Raw genomic sequence first — 18,732 nt, forward strand, 5'->3', positions numbered from 1 at the left:
ACATCCAATCCCTTTGAAGTGGGAGGGTTAAAAGCTAATGAACAAACGCTCATTCCCTCCCACTTACACTGCGAATGTGCAGCTTAGTCAGAGGAAGAACAAGTTTTATTTTTTATTTCATTGACAGCACTAGATATCAGATCCATTGAAGAGTGCAGGCTGGCAGCAAATAAACCGGCCACCCTCTCACTCAAAACGGATTGGACTAGTGATAAAGTAATTTCAATTCACAACAGAAGGATGACTGACTTCACATGATTGGACTTTCATCTTGGGAAGAGCGATAAGTCGATAAATCGCATATTTTTGCATCTGAGTCCTAGTCACCTGATTTTGAGCGTCCCGATCCGATACGAAAAAAACTTTTTTTTTTTGTTTCTGTTTTTATTGTAACAAAAGTTCCAAACATGTTACAGTACTGTACATTTTACAGTACTTCCTCTTCCGCTTTTTTCCGGGAGTTTTGTGGAGTAAGGCAATGCCATTATATTTCTGGATTATTTTGTTACTTTTTAGCCCTTAAAGAGTTAAAAAAAAAAAAAAAATTGGCCTGAACAATATAGGAAAAAATTAGCATTGTGATATACGTATATTGCCAAGGCTCCACACTTCCTTTTTTGAATCAGTTGCACTCGCGCGCCTAACTTTTTTTCTTAAGGTACACTAGCACAAAATGTAGGCACTAAAGGTGGGATTCTTGGGCCACCAAACGATTCGATTACGATTCAGAAGCAACGATTCGATTATAAATCGATTATTGAGGACCCCCAGCTATTAGCTGCTTTTAATGTTTCGTACATTAGTTACAAAAATTCAGGCTCAAATAAACTACTATTTCAGTATCAAGTTAACAGTTCAAAACAGTAAATAAAATACTAAAGTCCCCATTCTGTATCAGCAGCTTTAAACTACATTCAATTAAATTAATGTTGTGAATCAACCATTAGAGTTGGTAAAATTGCTCCCATTATTCCATAATTTCCCTTCTGTGTACTTTCGACATGTAAAAGTTTTAAAATTGTTTCATCATTTAAAGATAGATTCAAGTAAAGAATTTGCCGATTCAGGAGTATTTTCGATAAAAAGTTCATTAGGTTCGCTCGGAAGGTTCGCTACAACAGCCTTCCAGAGAAGTCTACTGCTTTAAGATGGTGACTGTTTACTAACGCCGGTGACTCTGGCATTTCACATCTAGTTTTCTAAACATGTGCTAACGCCGGCGAGTCTGTCATTTCGCATCTAGTTCTATATACATGTGATATCTATTGTAGCATTATGTGGGCATAGTTTTGAGCAGCTGTCGGCCACAGTCAATTATTATTGTTTTTTTAGCTAGCGGCATGAGTTGAGCATGATGTTTACTCTTGGTCCGTTCCTCATTGCATCTCGAAGACCACGCTGACTTTGTGTTATCGTTCCACTTTACTTGGCATGTTTCAGTAATCGGAATTTGGATGTTTGTGAATCGTTCTTGAATCTTCCACAGCTGAATTGCGAATAATCTAAGAATCCGAAATTTTGCACACCTTTAGTAGGCGCACCCACATTTTTTTATTGCATCACCTTTAACACCATGCTTTTAATCACTCTCTACAACATTCATATAATTCATATGAGTGACTTCACTCAAATTCCTTCACACTGCCGAGAACAGCCTCTCGACATTGATGATTAACTAAACGATGATTAACAAATTTGTGCCTTTGATCGTAGAGCTAACGAGGCTTCACTCCCTAGATCAAAGCCACAAACCTGTCAATCATCATTAACTTTACCAAACTTCAGCTGCACTGGTGACAAGAAAAGAAGCAGGAGACAGGCTGAGAGGTTGTATGTGCATGAAGCAGAAAAATATAAATCATAGACTTCATAATATAATTAATTATGAAGTCTATGCATAAATACATTTTTTAAAACTAAAAACCTGATCCTTTTCACCTGATTCCGATTCTCTGATAAATGGCCTGATCGGAACGATTTCCGTGATCGTATCAGGACATAACTAGTTTAAAGTGCTTTTTCTGTGTTTATTTACACAAAACAAAAAACCCAGAAATTTACCAATTTCCCTACAAAGTAAAAAACACACACTACTCTACCATTTAGAAATTTTTAATTAAATGCAGGCCAACTTTGAAACTTCTTCCGGAGACTTTTCAAATTGAAATTAGTTGTTTATTTTTTCACATTGGTTAAAATTACTAATTTATTATTCACTTTGTTGTTGTTTTTCCCTCTAACAGTCCGAGTTCCAGATGCAGGGGTTTACATGGTTGGCCTGGCGGTATTTCCCTCTCATAATTCGTTGCTTCGAGTGTCTGTTGTTCCATTCTCGACTGCGCAAACAGCCAGCACTAGCATAGAGGTGAGGAGAATTGGTAGTTCTACCCAATTTTAACCCTCAAATCAGTCTCTTCATGACATGTATCTATATTCTTTGTTGTTTCTCCTTTAGTTAATGCTGTTCCCAGCTCTAAGCTTTGTTCAGCCAGGTCGCCTGTCTTCCCTTGAGCTTGTAATGCAGGAGCGCAGCTCACACGTCCATGTCCGATTCCAAGTCTACCGACCACAATGTCATTATGCCGGCCTGCACCTGCTTCTTCCAAGTGAGTCTCACACACAAATGACCCGTAAACAGACAGCCTTACATTCCTGTTGTGCATCAGCGGGCGCTAAAAAAATGCACCTGCGCTCACACCTAGGTACACATGTGTCGTGCTTGTCTTAAGTTGTTATATAGAAAAACAGTAGGGTTGAATGCTTCCTGCCCTTTTTCTTGTGCATCTGGAAAAAGGCACAGACGTGCTGTAGGAAGATCAAAGCTGTGACTGCATGCAAGATTTTTTATGTTCATTCCACATCAGTGACGTGCGGTGAGGTTCGTGGTTGGTGAGGCACTGACTCCTTAAGTGTCAGATTTACAAATATATAACCAAAAAGGATAGCTTATTCAATTAACTACTGGTTATTTCATATCTCATCAGCATTCTTCACAAAACACACACACACGGTACATATTACAGATACGTAAAGGTAGAAAATAACGTGCATTTGCGCTACACTCTCCATGTGTTGGAATTTCCATCGCAAGTCTTTAGTTCATACAACATAAATGAGTACAGAGTGGTGTACAAAACCACAGATTTCAATTTTGACCTTTTGTGAAATATTCAGTTGTTTTTAAAACTTGAATCTGATACTTAAATCAATTTAATACAGATTGCTCAACAAAAAGCATGAAAAGAAAAAGTATATTTTATTTAAGGCCAAAATTTAGTTTTAAAATATTAAGATTAAAATGAAAACTGTGGTCTTACCTTTATTTGTAGATGAAGTCCATGCGCCTGCCCTTCGCCACAAAAACCTCAGTTACTTTGTTGTAAAAGTCCTCCTTATTTTCCTTTAGTTTTAAAAGTCTCTCCGCCTCAATGGAGATGATCGCCAGGGAGGAAAGTTGTCCTGAATCGGTCCTATTCCGACTGTATCACATCACCGATTGCTTCAATTAGATCGTTCTGTATTCTATTTGACAAGCCAGAAAACACAGTGGATGTGTCCAAATGTCTAGCTAACCTCTCATCTTTCTCAGCAAAAGCGTATAAAAGTTCGACATAATTGCCACGATTAGTAGAGCTTGCCCTCTCATCGTTACCACGAAATGCTAACTCCTGCTTAGCTAAGAAGCAGGTTGCATTAATGAGGTCTTTCAAAATCTCGCGGTTCTCCTTTACCCTAGCATTGTGGGTGCTAACGTTGAGCCGCCGCTGTTCGTTCAAAGCCAAATCGATCCTTGAGCTTCCAAAAAATTTTAAAGCAGTCTGGCTTTGAATGTGAGTGTACGATCTCTCATGTTTGCTGAGACTCCGTGGTAAATTTTTCATGTCACAATATCCCGTGTTAGTCCAGACATTGGCACAAGTTGAGAACAAAAGGCATGGGAAGCAGTAAAGGCAGTTTTTCGAAGGACAGCCACACAGCCAGTCTTTTCGGGTGTACCACTCCGTTTGAAAAGAGCGAGTTATCTTAGACTGTCCCGTAGTTTGAAGCAAACCTTTTAGCTCCGGCGTTGGTCTTCCTCTGTTAAGCAGGTCCACTTTTGACTGAAAGTCCAGTTTTGAGAATTTTTAAAGTTTGGATATATAATCCTCTTCCATTTTGGGAGTCCGATGTCGACGTAGTAAACAATACAAAACGGCTCGCCGCAGTGCACTTGATTCGCCTGGTGCCATTACCTGTTGGCTCACGTTCGCCCCCTTTCTGTGCGGCAGCGTACTATCTGCCGCAACCTGTGCCTTTTCACTGCGGTTTTATTTCCCATCAGCAAAACTAAATACGTCGCTAACAAACATTAAACTTTAAGGGTTAAAGACATTAGCCAGACTGTGGAAAATCAGGTCAAATAAACGTATCTGGAAACATTATAATGGCGACATGCAGATGTACGGCAACCAGCATGCTCCAATTCCATGTATCAACCCAGTTTGTTATGGATTGCGCAATCAGAGGTGAGGCTTTACTAGTTGCTGCCGCACCTCTCGTTTCATTTCGTTATTTGAACAGGAAATGGGCAAATTCAGCGATTTTGACTATAAAAAAATGTTTGAAATGAGTCATACATTAAGAGCAATGGACAAATATTAATATAAATTTGATGCTATAATTATTTTTTTGTCATGATGACAGGTGAGGCTCTGCCTCACCTGCCTCCCCTGACCGCACGTCACTGTATATTGTTAACATCATGTGTTGAAGTGTGTAGGCGTTGTAAAACTAAAAAAAAAAAAAAAAAAGCTTACGAGCCGAACCATGGGGGAAAAAATGAATTTATAATCCATAAAATACATTAGTTTGTCCAAATCTTATTTTTTCATCTACATATTATGGTTTGATTCTAGAATGTATCTCTGACAATAGACAAGGGTTCACTGTTACCACCACCATAAAGTACAATAATTATAAACTAATTAAATTTGTTAAATTAGTAGGTGTCAATAAAACTTATAATCATCTTTATAAAGTTGTCTTTATAAAGGTAAGTAGCTTTTGTATTGCAGCACATTTAATCTGACTTAACATAAGGTCATGTGTATACTTTGTAAAAATTACTATGAGTGGTCTACAAATTATGTTGTGCTTTAGGTTGTCACGGTCCAGTTTGCTCACCAGTGGCTATATGTGTTGCGGAGGACACCAAAGACAATAATCCACGCTCTTGCCCCCGACTACAACAGTGGTGTCCATTCCAAAACCGATGCCTGGACCTCTCTAGTCCTTGTCCACCCTCCTCCTGTCCTAATTGCACCTACGCTTTCCACCTTCCACCTGGTGCTCGGAGACCTCAATATATCCTGCAAGATGAGGTGGCTTTCACCCTGCCCGCAGGACCAGCTGCACATGCTCTGGTGAGATAGTTATTTAACCAAGAATCATCATTTTCAGTGATCATCTTTGAATCTGATTTTTTTTTTTTTTTTTTTGTAAAAATATTTAATGACTTCCAGACGTAATTCGACAATGTTTACTGGGAAATTAGATAAACAGCTAAGGGATTGCAGCTGTTTGCTATTCTACTACAGAGTTAAGTTGAGCTGAGTATTAGCTTTTTAATTGAGTGGACACTGAAAACTTGAACACAATCCTTTGGAGGGCACTTTTCTTCCTTTACTTTTTTCACTTTTCTTTGTGATTTTGATTAAATTTTAAACGATGGTAATAATAATAATTAAGAAAGGAATTAATCTGTTGTATTGAACGCCTGGCTTTTTACAGGTAATGCTGTTGAGACATTTCAGTACTTTTCATGTCAGGGTTTCCCCAGTAAATTAGGTACATTAGTACCTGGCGGACCACCAGTAGAGGTGTGAGAAATTTCCGATTCTTAGATTATTCGCGATTTGCCCGTGGAAGATTCGAGAACGATTCAGAAACATCTAAATTCCGATTATTGAAATATGCCAAGTAAAGAGGAAGTAAAACACAGTCAGCGCAGTCTTCAGGACGCAATGAGGAACAGACCGAGAGTAAACATCATGCTCGTCATTACCCGGATAATGACAATGCTCAACTCACAACTCTGGTTCAACTCATGCCGCTAGTTAAAAACAACAATAATGCCTGACTGCTGCCGACAGCCGCTACAAACTACGTGCACATAATGCTACGGTGGATATCACATGTATAAACAACTAGATGCGAAATGATAGACTTGCCGGCGTTAGTAAACAGCTGTCATGTTAAAGCAGGAGACTTCACTGGAAGGCTGTTGTAGCGAACCTTCCGAGGGAACCTAATTAACTTTTTATCTAAAATGCTCCTAAATCGGCAAAATCTTGACTTAAATCCTATCTTTAATTGATGAAACGGTTTCAAAACATTCACATGTCGAAAGTATACAGAAGGGAAATTATGGAATAACGGGAGCAATTTTACCAACTTTAACTGTTGATTCACAACATTAAATTGAATGTAGTTTAAACCTCTTGATACAGAATGGGGACTTGAGTATTTTATTTACTGTTTTGAACTGTAAACCTGATACTGAAATAGTAGTTTATTTAAGCCTGAGAGGTTTTTTTGAAAATATTTGTAACTTATGCACGAAACATTAAAAGCAGCTAATGGCTGGGGGGGGGGGGGGGGGGCATCAATAATCGATTCATAATCGAATCGTAGCTTCTGAATCGTAATCGTAATTGAATCGTTAGGTGCCCAAGGATTCCCACCTCTAGCCACCAGGTTTTTCTTGCCCCCCACAGTCACAGTTCCACAGTCACAACTTTGAATTCTGACTGTGGAACTTGTAAACCGGTTGGCAATAAAACATATAACAATTAAGTGTAGGTAATAAATCATGGCTTTCCCCGAATATTTTAGTTTTTTGTTCAATTATGTTGCCCTGCGATAATTTCTGAATATAAAATGGGTGTCTTGGCTTAGCAAAGGTTGGGAAAAACTAATTTAAGCAATTAACTCTTTGGCTGCGATTGACAGCTATTGTCGTAGGGGGTTTTAAAGTAAATTTTCTTTTACTAACTACCACAACATATTCTGAGAATCTTTTACACATACTTGGACTGGCAGGGAATGAGTTAAATTCAAATATGGGTATTATCTTTTTGACCTTGATGTACATCTACTTTTGAACTTCACTCTCTTCAATTGTGTTCCTCAGGTGCAAGAGCAGTTAGAAGACCTCTTGGTTTTTGCTGGTGACATCATTGGCCTTCAACACGATGCTGGACCAGCATCCCTCCTTCACTGCCAGTCCAGTCCCAATTCACTGTGGCGACAGTCTGTTTTTGTTGTCAACCATTCTGAATGGAACTTGATTAACACCAGCAGAGAGTCAGCAGAAAGTTCAGCTGGCCACGGTCTTGACCCTCAGCCCCATCTCGTCCTGGAATCATTGATGGAGGCTGGTGGAGGAGGCTGGCTGGAGGAAGTGGTATGCCCCATCAGAGTGCTGTATGTGGGACACAGTGAGATCCTGCTGCAGGGTCCAAAGTTATCTGCTGGTCTATCCCAACCAGGACTCTATACTCTGCAGGTAACAACATAAAAATATGTTAGATCCTTGCCTATATTTGACCCATACTGTATCAATCAAGCTCGAGCCCACACACGGAGAGTATCTACTTTTACTCATGGGCCATTCCAGAATTGGGAACATTTGGGCTTCAAAATTATTGAAAAATAAGCCTTCACTTTTCTTATTTTCTGCTCCATAGTCATGATTAAAATTAGGTAATAAACTACCAAAGAATTGATTATCTCATCTTATGACGCAATGGTAGTATGTCAAGTACATGTTTGGGAAAAAAATATATTTATTTGTTTATGTTATTTGTTTGGCCTAAACACAGCAACAGGGTTGCAGAACCGTATTAATGTTAGCTTTTTGTTGTGTAAAAATATGAAAATAAAAGCGAGGATATAAATTTGCTCAACCAATTATTTTGGAAAGCTGTCAAATCCAACGTATCATTGGATTCACTGCTTTCAACTTCTGTCTTGATTATGGTAACACAGTTAAATGCATATTATGGAACAAATGTTCCACAAAGTATTTTTACATTTGAAATATTGTGTTTATTAAAAAACATTTCTTACACAAATTATGAAAACTTAAGTAGGATTCTTTTCTCAAGTGTTTTTATGACTCAATAGTCATGATCTGAAATCATTACAGAAATTCCCTGAAGGGGTTAAAGCAAATGTTCCTTTAAGTCAGTAATTCTCAAATAGTGGGGCGCGCCCCCCCAGGGGGGCGCAGAGCGGTGCCAGGGATGGTGCGTGTGACCTCGGGGAAGATGCTTTTTTTTTTTTTTTTTTTTTTTTTTTTTTTGCGCCGTACTAGAATAAAGTGTACTTGCGCATCCACTCAGTGGGTGGCAGTGGCGCTCTTAATTTTCAAAGTGCGCGCAGTATTTTTGAAGTAAGCAAGAGCACACGGAAGAGACTCATGAAGAGCTGGAGAGCTGTGTGCCGTTTTCGAAAGCCATTTTCCGGCCGGACTCACGCAGCGACCCACCGTCTTCTCCGGTTCTCACGTGTCCGCCCGAGAAGTGCCATTTTCGGCTTGGGATCGTCACGACGACCACCCTCACCTACGGTTCTCCCTCGGCCGCCGAGAATGCGCTTTTTTTGGGTCGTTTGCCTTTGACATTTAATACAGTGGTAGATGAGGAAAGACCACTGTTTGCTGTGTCTAAAAATGATTATAGTGGACAGCCCGAAGCCAAATCAATTAAGACGCCACTTAAAGACATTAGACCCCAATCTCATTGATAAGCCGCTTGGTTGTTTTTCAGCGAAAACGTGCCGAATATTGCCAACAATCGTCCCACTTTGTCAGTGTTATATCAGTAAACCAGTGAGCACTGTTAGCATGCTCAGTGCAAAATAACCCCACACCATTGCAAACTGGAGGTGATACTGTGAGCAGTGAGCAGCGAAAATAAAAACTGTCCTTCTGTCCAAAGACACTATTTTTTTCTTCTTCTTCTATTCAGTTTTGTTTTTTCGGTCAAATTTTTTGGCATATTGTCCTCATGAATTAATGTTTCAAATCAATTTGAATTTGTTATTATTTACATTTTTTTCAGTATCAAATGGTCAAAAATGTACCTTCAGTGTATTTTTACAGTTTGGATGTGACTTTTTTATTTTTTTATTATTTTTTTTAATTCAGGCAAATTGATGCGCGTTAAGTGTTTTCTGTTACAAACAAAATGTTAATAAAGTTATGCTTTATAAGTTGATCTCTTATTTTCTCTAATAGAAAAAAAAAGGATACAATGTGAGGCAGAGGCGTACTTATAATAGTAAAATTATAGACAAATGATACTATTTATAGTGGCGGCAGAGTTTGGGAGGGCGCGAAACATTTACGTCTTCCTTGGGGCTGGCGTAACAGAAAATAATTGAGAAGCACTGCTTTAAGTACAAAAATGACACATTCCATTTAAGCTGTTTTAGTTGAGCTTGTTTGGTCATGAATGGGGATGGGATAAAAGAAAGACCAAAAGAAAATGGCTTATAATATTTTTAATTGATTGAACACACATTTTATTGGGGAATACTCCAGACTTGTTTTTAACAAAATATATATTTTCAAGAGTTCTTTTGTCTTATTTTTTAATATATATATTAGGGCTGTCAAACGATTAAAATTTTTTAATCGAGTTAATTACAGCTTAAAAATTAATTAATCGTAATTAATCGCAATTAATCGCAACTCAAACCATCTATAAAATATGCCATTTTTCTGTAAATTATACATATATTCTGTAAAATAAATTGTTGGAACGGAAAGATAAGACACAAGATGGATATATACATTCAACATACGGTACATAAGGACTGTAGTGGGCATTTCACTCTACTGTCATTTAAATCTGTCTATGCTGTCCTCAATCCGAAGCGTCTACTTTTTCCAAAGCTAGACAGCTAGTGAACAACACCTTAATAATCAGACTTCTTCCTTTTTCATCTGATTTATTAATAAAATGGCCTCAAACCATTGTCCTCTTTAGACCGTCGTAAAACTACAAAAAAAAAGTACACAAGCATTGCATTAGCAACGACGTTAGCTTAGCACGCTATACAGGTTCACTAAACATAAACAAAAAGCGTCTCATACAAAAAATATAACATTTCGCTTGCTAACATAATATGCACATTCTTTACAACAACCATACTTACGGACAAATCTTGTCCAAGGATCATATAAGCACAACATTACAACGTGGGCGTCAGCCCGAGACGTCGTGCAGCCATATTGAACTGTCAAGAAAGCAATAAACCATGTCGCAAAGCGACCACACGAGTTCGCTGTTGGACAGCACAAAAAGCCTTGCTGTAAAACTTACCAAAAGGCAGAATACTGTCTGAGCGGGACATGTGCGTTAATTGCATCAAATATTTTAACGTGATTAATTTAAAAAATTAATTACCGCGCGTTAACGCGAAAATTTTGACAGCCCTAATACATATATATATATATATATATATCTTTAGATTTGGTCTCACAACAAGGGAATTAACCAAAAAGCTACATGTTTCAGTATTTTGTATTTGAATTAGTTAAAAAACATTGAAGGGTGGGATGCAAAATGTCCTCTAATTCTGGAATGACCTTCCTACCAGTGTTGGTGCACACTAAAAGAAAGAATTTGAACTTTGGTTTAAGCGAGCTTTTGTAATAAATTCTAACATAAGTGAACCACTGACTTATTTAACCTTTTTCTAGGTGAGTTCTGCTGAACCATCATATCCAGCTTCAGCATCATGCCCATTGCTTGTGGTTCCTCCTTTGGGCTTAACCATTTTGCACCCACCTCTCTGGAATGGCAGCCTCTATCTTCAGGCTAATAGCACTCGCGTCCTACTCCATGTCCAGTCCCGTTATAGCACGAGGGTATCGCAACGGGGAACTAATCACAGTGTTACCTTTCAGCCAGACTGTCCTTCAATTTTTTTATCCAGCCCCACACTATGCAAGCCGAGGTCACATTCAGGGACAGAGGTCACAGAACCAAGCCTGTATGCAATACTGGATCTAAGCTTGGTTTCTAAGGAGCAAAAGGATCTTATTCATGTGGAGCTGCATGCCTATAATAATATGACAGAATCTAGCTTGGCCGTGGTTGTTCATGTGGAAGTACCACTGAAAGGACTAGTGGTTAAGCCCTATCCTGCTCAAAGGGTGCTGATGGAGTCAGTTGTGGTAAGTTATTGGATTTTTATCTTTACTACTTTCAGTAGTTCGTGTTGTCGTCATCACTTTGCTTTTTTATTGCCCCGTACCTTTTCATATTCCTGCTCATTTCTGTGTTAGAGTTACACAGCCGACGTTCTTGAAGGCTCCAATCCCACATACAGATGGACTGTTGATGACAAGCCCTACTTTACCTATTACAACACAGTCCTTAATGTGATCTATCAACATGCTGCCGTGTACAAGCTCACAGTGAGTTTCTTCTGATTTTTCAAGGCTGAAAAGAATTCAATTGTGGTAATCTGTTCACATATTGTCATTAGTAGTTGCTCCGTGTTGTTTTTGGCAGTCCTTTTTATTTTTGCCTTAGTTTTCGTCTTTTGAACGAAAATACTTATTAGTCTCAGTCATATTTTAGTCATTACAAAATGTGTTAGTCTTCGTCTAGTTTTAGTCGACAATTACTCAAAGTCTTTTCGTCTGTAAACTTCAAAAGTTTTAGTCCACGAATAAATAAATAAATAAATGGTTTCCAACAATTTTGAATGGACATTGACGAACGAGCACATAATTGTCGAGTCTACAAGGAAATCACCTTTTTTGTGATGATCATACACACTCAGCAGGAAAACAGTACATTATTTTCAATTAATTAAACTGGACGCCATGAAATGTATGTAAAAATGATCACTCAGCACATGCCGTTAAACGCTCAAGCCACATGGTATATCTAGCCAAGATGAGAAAACAAAACTTATCAAGCAGCACCTTACATTTGTTTCACAAAAGGCAAATCTGGAGAGGACCGGTGTTCTGCCAAAATATTCGACACCGGAAAAACGTCCTACAAAAGGCGAATTTGACACCCAAAATACTTCTCTGCGCTTCCAGCTTGTTTTGTTTAGATGCACACAGGAAGAACAAACTAAAACATGCCTTAACAAAATACTTAAACATAGTAATATCAAATAGGGGCGTTTAAATACGCTACGTGAGTAATGTGGTCAAGAGATCAACACTGCTTTAAAGCTACCTCAACAAACACAATGCCTGAAAGCATGAGGAAACAATAAAAACTAAAAACAGTAAATCCTCGCCGTTTTTAACCGTTGTGCGCATGGGGGTTGCGCAGCACGTCACACGGGTGACATGTCTAAACACTGCTACAATGCGTGCTAACTATACATACGATAAGAAAACGTCACACATTGTGAACTTATGATGGAAACTATGGCGAATTTTCATCTCATTCTCGTCTCGTCAGACGAAAATTGGTATCCATCTCGTTATGTTTTAGTCTCCCAAAACACGTTTTTAGCTCATCATCGTCACATTGTCATGACAAAATTGTTCATTGACAAAATATTTTCGTTATCGTCATCGTTGACGAAAACCATCATGCAGCTAGCTACACTTATCTGAACTAATTAGATCAATCGATTCATTGGAAACAAATATTGCCATCACAAAAATGCCTAGAAAATTGTGCCATTTGGTATTATAAGTCCTGCCTTACACAGAATTAAAATCCATCGTGGCATTTGTTCCAGGTGACGGCTATGAACCATATCAGCAGCCTTACAGAGCATTTCAACGTCACTGTGGACAGCCTGCAGCCTATGACCAACCTCGCAGTGAGGGGTGTACCACATGTGGTCCCTCAAGGCTCCACTCAGACGCTCACCGCTTCTGTGCTTGTGGACATGTCTGTGTCGGCGACCTTTCGGTATGAGCAGGGGAAAAATGGATGAATGGATCTTTTCTTATCCTCTATTTGTATACATACAATACCGTCCCACTTTCTAGCCACCTTCCGCTTTGCTCTTTTTTTTCCTGCTCTCACTCACAACTTTAGATTTATAACGATGTGGTTAGGGAAGATTGCTGACTCCAATTTTCCCTTCTACTCAGCTCTTTTCCCAGTACAGTTTCCCTGGTTTCTTTCACTTTTTCCGCATTTGCTTTCCTCCGTCTTCAAATAACCACCATCCTCATTGTGGGCTAGTCTTTCTCTTGGTCTCCCATTGCACTGAACTGTCTTGGCCCAATGAGATTTATTAAATTTCCACTTCTCTAAATCCCAACTCTCCATTGCATTGTCAGAGACAGTTCAAATTATATCAAATCAAAATCAAACTTGATTGTATAGCACCTTTCACATGCAACAAATGTGCTCCAGATACAAATAGGTCACGGCCCCAGGAACAATCTAAAGTAGACCCCCCCCCCTTAATATTTAACCCATTGCATGCCATTGGCGATTCTAGACATCTAAATACATTTAAACTGAGAGCACTAGCTGTGAATGCTCATCTTTTAGTGCCATTGACTGTGCTAGACGGCAGCCAGTGAGTTAAATTAATACCCTATAAAGTGAAAATAAAAAAAGTCCGAATTAGTGCATGAACAGAATAGGTTGTTGATATTTTTTTTTCTTTTAATTAAAGCTTTCATTTATTTTTGGTCAAGGATGATGGTTTTCCGATTCTAGTTTTCATAATTTCGCTTGTTTTCGTTAACGGTAAGATTGCCGTGTATGCATGTGCGTTTTTGTGGGCTGCGTGGGTCTAAGTGCTTTTTACCAAATACTGTGTACAAACTTTTATTGTTTTACACTGCTACAGGTGGTCTTTTGGTGATGGGGGATATAAAGAGTTTGAAATGAAGCCTCCCTACGCTCCATCCCTTTTTCAACCAGACTCCCCTCATCAGGTCCTCCTAACCAACAACATCACCTATATCTACTCCCAGCCAGGTATCTTGATGTCCATTGTTTGGAAAGAGACAAATGAGTACTACTCAGTTCACCTTTCCTTTCTTTTTCTTTGACTCTGCAGGAATATACAGTGCACTGGTCTCAGTGTCCAATCGATACGAAAATATCAGTCAAAGCATAAACATGAGTGTCTACAGCATCCTCACTCGTGTTGATATACAAACTGAGCCCCAATTTCTCCTTGCTAGCAAATCAGCATATTTTGAAGCTCATCCTTTGCCCTCACCCTATGGAATTCACTATGATTGGAACTTTGGAGATGATTCTGCTCCGTGTCAAGGTCGGCGTGTGGCGCACACATACACGCGCAGTGGTGCCTTCAATGCCTGCGTGTCTGTAAACAACACCATTAGTTACAACATGGCCTGTGCTGAGATGTTTGTATTTGAAGAGATAGAAAAAATGACAGCCAAGAGCTCCTCACCTTCAGAATTGCATACTCCCACTATAGTGAAAGCAGACACTGTATCTGGCAATAATATCACTTGGATATTTTCTATGGGCGATGGCAGCAATTACACTACTTCCGAACCCCAGGTGTCGCACAGTTATCTTAAAGATGGCAACTACACAGTAAATGTGACGGCTGCTAATGCTGTGAGTTCTGGCTGCATACTTCTCACAGTGCAGGTTTATGTGTTTCAAGTTATCAGGATCGAACCTTCCGGATGTGTCCAAGAAAACAGGCCCATCAACTTTGATGCATGGATGTCTGGCAATGTTTCAGCCAGTCTTTTTGAATGGAGCTTTGGAGACGGAAGCCCTGATGAGATACACCTCGGGAACCCCAGAGTCTTACATACCTACAAGATGTGTGGGAACTACCATCTTTCCCTTAATCTTTCCAGTGGGATCAACAGGGCTTCCAAGGCACACTTCTCCAAATGGGTGTGTGTGGAACCAGCCTTAACCAGCATCCACCTTAACCTTGAGAAAACACACTATGCCGTCGGAGAAGAGATCAGGTTACAGGTCAGAGCAGAGCCGCAGTTTACCTACAGCTATCTGTGGAACTTTGATACAGGTGAAGAACCCTTACTGATTCACGGTTCCGGGAATGTCTTGAGAACATATGAAAATCCAGGTCTGTACAGAGTGACAGTGACTGTCTCCAATAACATCTCCACAAGTAATTCCAGTGTTCTGGTTGAGGTTCAGATGCCTATAGGGCCCATTATTATTCTCCATAATGGCACTGAGTACAATTACCTTAGACTTAGGGAACCCTATTTCTTCACAACCCCGCTCTCTTCTCCTGATGTCAATCACACATGGAACTTTGGAGATGGTAACATTTTTACAGGGCAAAGTGTCCACTACACCTACAACATTTCTGGAAACTACAACATTACACTGACAGCAGCCAACTCTGTCAGCAGGAATCACACTATTTTACCTGTTTCTGCGCTTTCACCAATTCGTAACTTAACTGTCAATTCCAGTCTCATAAATGTTCCTCTCAATGCCTCAGTCCACTTTGAAGCTCAATTTTTGGAGGGAGATGATGTCCGATTTTCCTGGATCTTGTGCGACCACTGCACCTCAATTCCAGGGACCCACACCATGTTCTACACCTTCCGCTCAGTTGGCACTTTCAATATCATTGTGACAGCAGAGAACCACATAGGGACCGCCCAAGCTAATATTTTCCTCTATGTTCAACGTGAATTGGATGGACTCCAGATTGTAGCCAAGGCGGAGGCGAAAGAAGGTGGAGAAACAAGAGTGGATGGTTGCTGCTTTGCTACCAACCGTGTTCTTCACCTTCATGCAGACTTAAAAGAAGGAACCAACATGACTTTTAATTGGAACATCATCAATGAACTACAGCCCATTAACTCCAGGTACAACATCAGTGCCAAGACTACGGAGGTCAGTTTCTCCACACCGGGACCGTGTCTCATAATTCTTGGAGCAGCTAACCTTCTGGGCCAGCTGTCCACCAATAGAACCATTCACTTCTTAGAGCCAGTCGGAAGAGTGTCTCTGCAGATCAGCAACAACCCTATAGCTGTCAATGCTCTTACCAATCTGTCAGTGCCCATTTCGGAGGGCTCAGACCTACAATATCGCTGGTTTGTAAATGGAGATAATATGCAGTGGAAAGAGCCCTGGAGGACTCAAACATTTCCAACTCCTGGTCTATATCTGGTCACTGTGGAGGTCTTTAATGAAGTTAGTTCCAAGCTCATGTCTGAGAGGATAAGCGTCCAGGAAAGAATCTCTGGGACTGACTTCATAGCGATTGATGCCATTGAGCAGAGTTACATAGCAACAGGGGTCCCTGTCACACTCCATGGAAAGGTGGACAAGGGAACCAATGTGACATGGACATGGACAATCGATGGAACAACAGAGATCGGACAGAGCACGACGGTGGTGTTCCTGGAGCCAAAGACAGCTAGTATTACGCTGAATGCCAGCAATGATATCAGTGAGCAAGTAGTTCCAAAGGAGCTCTTTGTTCAGGACAAGATTCAGGGCTTGGAGCTGCGGGCAAGTAAACAGATTGCAGTAGTCGGTGAGAGGGTAGAGTTCACCATTTTAATGGCAGCAGGCTCAAATGTTGAACTGATCCTCAGCATCAGCGGAGATGCCACTGTTTCACCTCAACTTAATCAAACGTATGTGCACGTATTCAGCCGGGTAGATACCTACATGGTCAACCTCACTGCTCATAATCAGGTAAGGGCATTTTGTTGAAATCACACCTTTGCAATAATGTTTGATTTTGACTTTTCTGATCTCTTATTATGCAAGGTCTGTAGAGTGTGAGAGATTTCAAAGCTGTCCATTAAGTCTGTCATGGGAGCCCTTCACTCTTTTAAAGATCTTAGCCCTCTTTTGTTCTTCCTAAAAATTCATTGATGTCTAGGCATTTCAACTGAATTCAAATGCGTTTTGTATTAACCCAGGTAAGCTCCAAGAGGCGACACCTCCAGGTTGAAGTGATGGAGCCAGTACGTGGATTGTCTATCCACGGAATCGCAGCAGCGATCCCTGTTGGTGTAAAGAGATTATTTACCGCCAGCATCAAAACGGGCAAGCCCGTTGGTTATCTGTGGACTTTTGACCTGCACCACCTCCACAAGACATCACATTTTGGACAAGAGGTAAGAGTGCCCCAAAACTGAATCTACATCGTAATGGCTGCATTCTGTCATCACGTCTTGAGCTCAGACATTTTCAAATGGTAATTTTTCGCAATGTTATCACAAAAAGCAGGTGTCCTACATCCCAGAGGAGGCAGGTTTATTGACCATTTACCTGAGGGCCTTCAATGCATTACATGGTCAGAACATCACTGAGCACATCCTTGTCCAGAACCTATTAAAGGCTGCAGTCCTAAATGCAACACCTCAGGACACTTTGGTCAATAAGACTGTCACTTTGGTGGCTTCTGTCACACCCAAATCAAATCCTCTAGAATGCTTCTGGGACTTCAATGATGGCTCTACTCCAGTTCACACCAGTACTACAAATGTGGGCCATGTGTTCCAGAACCCAGGAAACTACATAGTCCAAGTATGTTTAATAAATGGCCTATGGATTTGTCTTTGTAAATGATTGCAGTCTGCTAGGTATTTGCACTCACCCGGTGTTTTTTCCCCCCTCTCTGCCAGGTCAACTGTAGTAATCTGGTGAGCTGGGTGTGGGGTCAGGTTGAAGTAAACATCAGTGTCCTAGAGTGTGAGGAACCAGAAGTACAAGTCATTCAAGCCCCCCGTCTCGCCATCTGGCGATCCCAGCCCACTTTTGTCGAGGCCACTGTGGACCTGAAAGGCTGTGTTATTTATGGAGCACAATATTTATGGCAAGTCGTCACAACACCATCCTGTGACAGTAGTGACCACCTTCCCTCTCAGCCATTACCTCAGACAGAAATCCTTCTCCCAGTGGAGGTGGATGTACGGCGACTACAGTTGTCGTTGCCCAAGATGGCGCTGGCTACAGGGAACTACACTCTGGTGTTTTCTCTATCGTATGAAGGTGTGCCGGTGAGAAAAGCAGCCTGTCTACAACTAAGCATCATGGCTGAAAGGTCAGTGAAAAATGTTACTGATCTCAGTTTTTCTGTCAAGTTTTTAAATTATAGGATCTGTTTTCTTAAATCATATGTGACATAATGTACTTAACGTGTTTTTTTTTTTCACACAAAAATAAAATGATAATAAAATGAAATATTGACATACTATGGTATATGAAAGAAACAGGCATGACTGCAATGTTAATGAAACATATTTTTATTTTCCAAAGGACATGATGGTTAGTTGTGTGCAAGTTACACAGTAAATAGGTAAACTGTAGAGAGAAAAAAACATGACCCAGTAGAGAAAAGCTGAGAACAGTTTTGGATTCCACATCCAAAAATCAGTTTAAAAAAAGCTGCCAGACTTAAAACATTGCCATTAAGGGCGATTGATGGCAATTGACTTAAACTCGAGGGCTTGCAGTGAATCAGTGCAGTGCAATGTAGTGCCATTAACGGCAATAGACAGCCAATCCATTTTTAATGGGAGGGGCAGGAAGTGACTGTCAGCCCTCGCAGTCAAAATAAAATGGATTTCTATCGTAGTCAAAGGCAGCCAGTGAGTTAAGGAAAATACTATATTTGCTGGTGATGGCCAGTGGAGTGAAATGGAGGTCACATTCATTTTAATCAGTGGAGGTGTGGGATTAGCAGCAACAGCAATAGATCATCTATTATTTGTATTATGTTTTAAAAAATTATATATGA

General features: G+C 40.1%; 1 protein-coding gene across 3 annotated transcripts in view; it reads left to right on the forward strand.

Moving 5' to 3' along the window:
• The window catches only part of pkd1a (polycystic kidney disease 1a), a 112,297-nt gene that overhangs the window by 47,960 nt on the left and 45,605 nt on the right, over positions 1 to 18,732 (forward strand). The window contains exons 1-13 of one of the 3 annotated variants that reach the window (XM_057842899.1): positions 1,448 to 1,827; positions 2,244 to 2,365; positions 2,456 to 2,606; positions 5,140 to 5,402; positions 7,172 to 7,546; positions 10,751 to 11,227; positions 11,339 to 11,470; positions 12,769 to 12,944; positions 13,843 to 13,973; positions 14,056 to 16,679; positions 16,910 to 17,107; positions 17,217 to 17,519; positions 17,618 to 18,036. In XM_057842899.1, coding sequence (XP_057698882.1) covers positions 2,270 to 2,365; positions 2,456 to 2,606; positions 5,140 to 5,402; positions 7,172 to 7,546; positions 10,751 to 11,227; positions 11,339 to 11,470; positions 12,769 to 12,944; positions 13,843 to 13,973; positions 14,056 to 16,679; positions 16,910 to 17,107; positions 17,217 to 17,519; positions 17,618 to 18,036 — 5,345 coding nt within the window. In that variant the 5' untranslated portion in view covers positions 1,448 to 1,827; positions 2,244 to 2,269. Of the gene's footprint in view, positions 1 to 1,447; positions 1,828 to 2,243; positions 2,366 to 2,455; positions 2,607 to 5,139; positions 5,403 to 7,171; positions 7,547 to 10,750; positions 11,228 to 11,338; positions 11,471 to 12,768; positions 12,945 to 13,842; positions 13,974 to 14,055; positions 16,680 to 16,909; positions 17,108 to 17,216; positions 17,520 to 17,617; positions 18,037 to 18,732 lie in introns of those variants that run through there. The other 2 variants (XM_057842898.1, XM_057842897.1) reach the window with 2 other exon arrangements.

This window comes from Corythoichthys intestinalis, chromosome 8, assembly GCF_030265065.1.
Source record: "Corythoichthys intestinalis isolate RoL2023-P3 chromosome 8, ASM3026506v1, whole genome shotgun sequence".
Taxonomy (NCBI): Eukaryota; Metazoa; Chordata; class Actinopteri; order Syngnathiformes; family Syngnathidae; genus Corythoichthys; species Corythoichthys intestinalis.